The following is a 9,221-nucleotide window of genomic DNA, read 5'->3' as shown; positions in this document are numbered from 1 at the left end:
CACGGTGGATGGTGTCGAAAGCCTTTTGGAAGTCGATGAATGTGATCACCGCTGACAGGTTGCGCTCCCTTACCCCTTCCAATATCCTCCTCAGTGCCAGTATCTGCCCGACTGTTGTTCGTTCCGGGCGGAAGCCGTTCTGCGAGTTTCTCAGTAGAGGGTCTAAGATTGGTCTAAGACGATTGAGGATCATCCTGTTAGCGGTCTTGGCAACTTGTGAGCTCAGGCTGATGCCACGGTAGTTGTAATCAATCAATCAATCAATCAATCAATAACTTACTGTAATCATTTATGCGCATGTACGCACGTCGCACGCACGCACTGTGCGCAGCCGGCGCACATACAATAGAGAAATATCGTGGTTGGTCCAATGGTCCGTGCACACTGCACTACACTCTGAATTGAAAAGGGTGGACCCTGGTCTGTTGTAAACAAATTAAGTGTAATGCTTTATCAGTGTGTCGTCCACAGTTAACAAACAGTCTTTGTAGGCTGAGTTGTGCTTTCATGTGAAATACCATTCTGCAAACTGTTAATAAATACTTCAATCAATCAATCAAACCATGCAGCATGGGAGGAAGGGATGTGTACCAGAAATAACTGTCTGAAGTGAAGAATAGACGGAGGAATATAATCATGTAAGAATACAGGGAGGGCGGCGTCAGCGTTCTGTTGCTGTGAAGTTTGAAGTAGGCCAGTAGGCCTACGGACCGTTTTAGTAACTGAAGGGTGTTTACTGTTTATTCACATGTAATCTGAGTTCCCAGAAGTTTTTGCCACTAATTCACATTGTAAATTGTAGGCACAAAAGTAATAAGCATTTCCGGGTACTTCCGGTCAAGGACAAGCCACTCCCTATATCTAAGCTATCCCGACCTTAGAGTATACTCTAAGATCCCGACCTACTTCAGAATCAAAAAGTTTACTGCAGTGTTGCCAACTCTCGTGAGAGAAATAAGCCAACAACCCCACCTCCAAAAAGAAGCCAACACCCAATAATATGGCCATATAATCCATAATAAAAAAAAGATTTGATGCATTTATCATTGTAAATACTATTTATGTCTATAATAATGAATATTCTGGTCATTTATTATACTATAATTACACACATACTTTAGCCAACCAGACCGATTCTGTCACTCAATGTGATTAACACTCCCCCAAACCTATGGGTATAGACATATAGTGCTTTCAAATTTGAGAAGTTTATAATGGGGCTCAATATGGCAGACCTATGGCACGTCAAAAAAACACTTTCACCTAGAAACTCCATTCACACGTTTTATAATTCAGCTTACTGTGGAGACACATGCTGGGACTTTTTACTTTGAAATGTTTTATAGTTTCGGAGTTATTTAACTTAAACGCCCAATGCATTCTCAATGGCAATAGCACAAACTTTGGCATGCTACTAGTCCTACATACTTACACCTAGAAACCCCATTCAAACCTATTTAGGCTCATCTTACGGTGGACATGTTTTCATCATTTTTGACTATGGGCTATAGCCCATAAAAGACGAAAATGACTCCGAGACGATGGGCTATAGCCCATGGTCTCGGAGTGATTTTTGTCTTTTTTTCAAATCCTCAAAAATGATGCAAAATGGCATGCTATAGTATGCCGTCTGAGGCCATGGGCTGAACTTGAACCCACAACCTGTGGGTCACATAGACAGCAGCTTATCACAGAGTGCCACCATGCTCTCTGAGAATCTCCTCAGCTTTCCATCTCTTTCCAGTTCTCTTCTGGATGTTATTCTCCAAAACATGCTGCAGAGTGAAAGTAGGAGGAACTCAGCTGGATTTGAACTCACAACCTCTGGCTCACATGGACGTCATCTTAACAAGGGTGCCACGGAGCTCTCAGTGATTTTTAGGTTGTAAGTTGTTCTTCTTGGTGTTACTTTTCAAATGGGGCCTTGGGATCATGTACAGAGTATTTGAATGGTGCTGTGCATCAAAGGTGTCTTTAGTGCTTGTAAGTGTTATCGTGGATGTTAATCAGATAATACAGAGGAGAAACCATGACAGGACACAGACAGCCTCCCCATTGGTGGATGTGATCCTGGCAGCCAGCCCAGGTGTGTTCTGGTCCTGTTGATTGAGCTGAGAAGGACCTATAAACCTCAAGGTTTATAGGTCCTGCTCTGCTCAATCAACAGGACCAGAACACACACTCGTTACTTTTCTTCCAGTTTATTATACTCGTCGTCACGCTACTAGTCCTACATACTTACACCTAGAAACCCCATTCAAACCTACTTAGGTTAATCTTACGGTGGACATGTTTGCCTTTACTTTGAAATGTTTTATAGTTTCGGAGTTATTTAACTTAAACGCCCAATGCATTCTCAATGGCAATAGCACAAACTTTGGCATGCTACTAGTCCTACATACTTACACCTAGAAACCCCATTCAAGCCTATTTAGGTTCATCTTACGGTGGACATGTTTGCCTGAAAAGGAATCTTTGAAATGTTTCATTGTTTTAGAAATATAGTGCTTTCAATTTTGAGAAATTCAGAATGGGGCTCAATGACCTATGGCACTTTCACCTAGAAACTCCATTCACACTTTTTATAATTCAGCTTACTGTGGACACACAAGCTGGAACCTTTTAGTCTGACATGTTTTGTAGTTTCTGAGTTATTCAACTAAAACGCCCAATGCATTCTCAATCATGGGGGGCAAGACGAACATTTGACAAGTAATGATAATTCCACTATCATAATTATTATTTACAATTATACTTTTAATGTGCTGTCGGCCATCAGCCAGTTTTAGTTTCAGACTATTGACAACGTATTGCTTATTTTACTGTCCAATGACATGAAATGGCACAAGGGACGGACCCCACAAAAATACCACCCCTTTTCTGTGGTTTCAGTCTCTGCCCCCTCAGTGCTCTCTGCACGGCCATGAACAAATTATGTATAGTTGGTGGTTTAATGAACCGTTTTATGAACATCTGAATGATAATTTGACAAAACACAGTAGCCATGTTTTCTGACAGATGTATATGAAATAAATAGGCCTAAAAAGGCCTGATGTTTAAACCATCTGCAAAATATCGTAACGTTAACACGTTAACACGTTAACATCAGCTCATCTTGAAGGAGTCCCCAGTCATCATGGCCACAAATTCTGAAACAGAAAGTGGCAAATAAATTGTCTAAATAGCCAGTAAAGTTGTGTTTCCCCAAACAAAATCATATTTTAATACCGGTACGTAAAATAAGGACTCTTATTGACTGAAATGTTGATTCTCACAACACAGCACACATTTAAATACTGCCTACTGCATAGTATCTATAACAAAATACAATTTCCAAGAATAATAGCAACTAAATCATTACAGCAGACCAGCATTTGTTGTAGTAGAGTAGATGAACATATTATCAATTATTTTCATACAAATTAAAATAGTCACAGCCTTTAACCACCGGAATCTGCCACGCTCACAACACTCATGACACATTGCCAGCTTGTAGATCTGCTATTTTTGCCAAACCCCAGAATAGGGACGCTAGGGACAGGGTTTATGTGGTTAATAAGTTGGATTTGAGCGTTTATACCTTCATAATCTATTGTTCCATCGCCGTCTTTATCTGCCTCTTTCATCATCTGCTCCGCCTCTATCTCATTAAGAGGTTCTCCAGCATTCATTAATACATACCTGCAACAGAGTATGAACGATAACAAAAACAGATAAAGTTAATGGAAGTAAATGTAAGGTTTCTCTTGTATAGAGGAGAGATTTGGGACTGTCCGGTTTTAAATACATTTCACATAATAGCCAGTGCTCTTACTTCAAAGTGTTCCACTCAATATATCCTTTGGCCTCTTTGTCAAAAACTTTAAAAGCAGCACGGAGTTGGGCATCTTGGTTCTTGGATCTTTCATGGTACAACGCCATCAGACCCAGGAAGCTGTCACAGTTAAATCTTCCTTTGCCTGAAATATCCCAAAATATATCATTTAAAAACAGTGTTACGTGTACTGCCATTCAGACAGGCATACACTTGTGTCTGTGTTTGCTGGTTCGAGTTTAAAACGGAAACTCTGAAAGAATATGATTTGAGGCACATTTTCACGATTTTTCAAAAATAGCAGACCTACAAGTTCATAGCGCGGCACTCGGTGCCGCGCTATGAGCTTGTAGATCTGCTATTTTTCAATAGCTAAAGTATAACATTCCCGCCCAAAATTGGTTAAGTATCGGTTATTTTAAAAAGGGTGTGGTAATTTTCGGGTATTTCGACCCGAATATAGAATTTCTCACAGTTCCTAAGTTGTTCGCGGGGCTCATATTAGCCAAGAACAGTTGAGATATTCTCTCCTAAATGAAGTGCATACAAAACTTAGCCAGTGGAGTGAAGAGAATCAAGCACATGCACGAATAGATGGACAGACCAAGAAACACTGACATCTACAGGGGAACTTGAATAACAGCAGTGAGGAATGTTAAATGCAATTTGATGTGAACGAGTGTAGAACAATAATGTATAGTAGGCAAGAAAAAAAAAAGATTGCTCCATTGATTAGAAATTGATCATTCCAAATATGCTCCTCGTTGACTTACATTGTACAATGAAGAGGCTCAGTACACAGTGAATGCAAGGGTTTAGGTTCTGAACACTTATTTGTAACACTATTTAAACATGTCAGTGATTATAAACAGAAGAACATCGCCGGTAACACTTTTTAAACACTAAACATGTTTATTTATGTGCGAACAAGTCCTGCTCCTGAGATGCACCAGACTGGCCTGCTATAGGCTAGAGGCGCGGCTGGAACTCCCTTCTATGTTTATTTATGTGTTATTTATACAATCAAAAGTCAGTCATATACGTGTTTAGAATTGGAACAATAGCTGTTTGAGGTGAGTGTATTTTATGACCATGAATACATTTGACATTTGGCATGCAATTATTACACACTGGTGTTTTGGTTTTAAACGTGTCACATGTTCCAGGATTTTAGCCCATAAACAAGGCAGACAAAGTTGATTCTGACAATATCACCAAACCTGGTACTATTTGTATTTAAAATAGAAATGTCAACTTTTTGTTGATTTTACCATTTGAAGAACCGGATGGATCCTAATAATATCATGATAGAACAGCCCTATGATAATATTATAATTACCATCTTTGTCCACATCCTTGGCCATTTGAAGAACCGGATCCTAATAATATCATGATAGAACAGCCCTATGATAATATTATAATTACCATCTTTGTCCACATCCTTGGCCATCTGGCTGAGCTCTCTTTTAGTGGGATTGATTCCCATTAAGCTCATCAGTCTCTCCAGCTCCTGCGTCTTGACGTCTCCATTTCCATCCTCATCAAACATCTCAAAAACTCCCTTATACTCCTTTATCTGCTCTTGTGTCAGCTTGCTAGCCTTTATGATGAAAATTCACAAATCAGATACGTATACAAACATGTATATGCCATTATTAAAAGAGTATAGTCTACAATCAGTGGTTCTCAAACCTTTTCTTGTCAAGGACCCCAACATCTAAATTATTCCAAATCCAAAGAACAGCTGATCTACAGAGGCTCACAATGCATTGCATCTTAACGCGTTGAGATTGTGGATCGGCTATTTTTGAATAGCTGAGGTATGAGATAAGGTTAAGTGGTTAAGTGGCCTACACACAAGCATTAATTTAACAATGTAAATTGTTTACCTACTGAATTATCTTCATGTTGAATGACAAATTAGTTTCAATATGTATATCTTCATGTTGAATGACAAATTAGTTTCAATATGTATATCTTCATGTTGAATGACAAATTAGTTTCAATATGTATATCTTCATGTTGAATGACAAATTAGTTTCAATATGTATATCTTCATGTTGAATGACAAATTAGTTTCAATATGTATATCTTCATGTTGAATGACAAATCAGTTTCAATATGTATATCTTCATGTTGAATGACAAATTAGTTTCAATATGTATATCTTCATGTTGAATGACAAATTAGTTTCAATATGTATATCTTCATGTTGAATGACAAATTAGTTTCAATATGTATATCTTCATGTTGAATGCCAAATTAGTTTCAATATGTATATCTTCATGTTGAATGACAAATTAGTTTCAATATGTATATCTTCATGTTGAATGACAAATTAGTTTCAATATGTATATCTTCATGTTGAATGACAAATTAGTTTCAATATGTATATCTTCATGTTGAATGACAAATTAGTTTCAATATGTATATATGTTTTAAAGAGAGCTACTCACCATTTTGTTTACAGGCAAGACAAACTGTTGTGCGAGAGATGTGTGTAAGGCTACTGGAAACGGAAACTTTGGACTAAATGGACATCTTCAAGGATCTCTGCTGTCCTTTAAGGATCTCTGCTGTCCTTTCCCCAGAGTTTGGCCTGTATTCAAGACCGTGTATGGAGTTTGGAGGTTGGGCTTACTGTTCACCCACGAGGAATCTTCAGATAACAAACCAACACACTGTAGGCCTACAGACGGAAAATGGAATTGGAATGAGGAATGTCTGGCTCCAAACCTTTTCTGAAGATGTCGGTAAAACGTTTGACACTCAAAGTATTACAAAATTACCAAATTACAGAGCATCCCTTTTAGAGGAAAACCTCATATCTCCTAGACCGTTACTTTTCAGGAAATCCAATGGATCCATTAATATTTAGTCACTTGAGGTCATAGTAATATTTAGGTCCTGTTAAAACCTTTCAAAGGTTAAATATTTATAAACCCCACAGACATAAGCACATTTATTGTCACTTTCATTTTTTCCAAAAGTAGCAAAAATAGCTGATAGCTTTAGATCGGCTATTTTGAATTATTAAGATACGAGGTTTCTGGGGGACGATAAACCGTTTGATGGTTGTTGCATGACCTCAGCATCACATGCAACTATGGGACCTGTAATTGCCTCTCCATGAGCCATGTTTTCAGCAGGTGCTGCTCGGTCCCCAGTGAATCCCATGCCATTTAGCCAACCAAATAAGGAGGTGCTTAACTGCCAAAAGTTATTTCCTACAGAGCGCAGAGAAGCAGGAGAATTTAAACAATTGTCATTATAATTAAACAATTGTCATTCACGGAAATTGCACGCTCCGTTCATGATTTGAGGCTTTTGGTTAAAAACAGGCCAATCCTGCAAACTTTGAAAGCCAATTAGGATGGAATCTGAAATATCGGACAGAGCCGTCTTGAACACATGACTATAGAGATAGTGTGTAACGATTTGTGGGATTTTTGGACAGAATCTGGAGGAGTAATATAAAAAAATGTGTTTTTCAAAAGTCGGCCTCCGTTCTGGAAATTTTCAGGGGCAGAGGTTAATCGTTGGCATCCAGGGAGTGTGCGTGCACAATTTGGCTTCGACCGGGTTAACGGTGCCGGAGATTAGCTGGTAACAGACGGACGGACGGACACAAACACACACGGACGGAGTGCAAACATACTCTCTCCCCATGCCTCAGATGGACACACACACACACACACGAACGGACGGACACACGGACAGAGTGCAAAACATACTCTCTCCCCATGCCTTGGGCTTGGTGGAGACAATAAGCCAACAAAAATGTTTAGGAGTAATATAAACATAAACAATTTTCTTCATTTTGTCATCTGAGGATAGAATTCTGGATGAGCAGGACATGTGCAGCATTTTGTGCAAAACGGGCCACTCCTGAAAACTTTGGAAGGAAATCTTAGCCAATCAGTGTAGACTTGTCTTGATCACATGACTACAGAGATCATGTGTACCGATTTGATTGAGATTTGGATGAAATCTGTGCGACTAACATAAACAATGTGTTTTGCAGAAATCGGCCTTATGGTGGCGCTATAACCGGCAGATGTGGAGAGATGCAGGGAAAATGTTTTTCCATGGCCTCTAGGGAGTGCGCATACATAAGTTGTATACAGATTGATGCAGTTAGGTAAAAACAGGAATTGCCCTGTTATAGCGCCACCGTGAGGCTGATTTGGGAAAAAATAGTGGCATGTCGTCCTCGGCCTAGTGGAAATGTGCGTGTATAATTTCACGGAAATTGCACACTGTGTTTGTGATTTGTGGCATTTTGTTCGAATCGGACCAATCATGTGAGCTTTGGAAGCCAATCTTAGCCAATCAGGATGGAAGATGGGAAATGGTGCAGATCCGTGTTGATCACATGACTATGGAGATAGTGTATACCGAATTGTGTGATGTATGGATACAATGTTTACGAGTAATCTACAGAAATGTGTTTTGCCTAAATCGGCCTCATGGTGGCGCTATAACAGGCCATTGAGGAATATCTGGGGCAGAGGTTCGTCGTTGGCAGCCAGGGAGTGTGTGTGCAAAGTTTGGCATGGATCGGGCCAACAGTGCCGGAGATTAGCTGGTAACAGATGGACGGAAGGAAGGACGCACACACACACGGACGGAGTGCAAAACATACTCTCTCCCCATGCCTTCGGCCTGGTGGAGACAAAAGGAAGGAAGGAAGGACGCACACACACACGGACGGAGTGCAAAACATACTCTCTCCCCATGCCTTCGGCCTGGTGGAGACAAAAGGAAGGAAGGACGCACACACACACGGACGGAGTGCCAAACATACTCTCTCCCCATGCCTTCGGCCTGGTGGAGACAATTATACCAAGGTACCCTGACCCTAGTTATAGTATGTCGTTTTTAATGATTTATGTTTTTTTAAATCATCAGGATGCTACAGAAACAAGTGATACATGTACAACTGTGAACCTGTCAAGAGTAAGATTTCAGCATTTAAAAGTGGACACACTTGTCAGTCATAAATACATGGTCTTCTTTCATGAATGTAAAGTTGTTTTCATGAATGTAATGTATTCAGCCATATCCAATGCACTGACCTCATCACATTTGTGATGACGGTTATCGCCGCTTTTAGGCCAAGGATTGTTTTTCGTGCAAAACTAATGCTTGGAATGGATTCAGAATCATGAAAACCCCCTAGTTTGACATGTCGCATGCTACTTAAAGTATGATGAAACTTTGCCTTATATCGGTTGTCTATGGTGTGGTATACAAAAATGGCTATAACCTTTTTTTTTCGCGATGTTTCCGGCAGAGCAGACCTCTCATTCTGTGGACCTTAGTGACCAAGTGAATAGAAAAACACAAATAAAAAGTATGTCATGACATCACAGGTTAATCCTTAACCGTTGAGCTTTTGGGCCTG

At 39.7% G+C, this 9,221-nt stretch overlaps 1 protein-coding gene across 1 annotated transcript; it reads right to left on the bottom strand.

The window, feature by feature from the left end:
- Positions 1–3,049: 3,049 nt before the first annotated feature.
- LOC306930026 (calglandulin-like) lies at positions 3,050–6,996 on the bottom strand (the record flags this gene model as incomplete). Its single annotated transcript, XM_079510765.1, has 5 exons — positions 3,050–3,149; positions 3,581–3,681; positions 3,815–3,959; positions 5,240–5,414; positions 6,928–6,996. The coding sequence occupies 5 exons, from the start codon at positions 6,994–6,996 to the stop codon at positions 3,106–3,108; spliced, it is 534 nt and encodes a 177-aa protein (XP_079366891.1). The 3' UTR covers positions 3,050–3,105.
- Positions 6,997–9,221: the final 2,225 nt, after the last annotated feature.

The sequence above is a fragment of the Electrona antarctica genome, assembly GCF_951216825.1.
Source record: "Electrona antarctica genome assembly, chromosome: 9".
Taxonomy (NCBI): Eukaryota; Metazoa; Chordata; class Actinopteri; order Myctophiformes; family Myctophidae; genus Electrona; species Electrona antarctica.
Note: the sequence above shows the minus strand (reverse complement) of the source record. Positions and strands in the feature narration are given on the sequence as shown.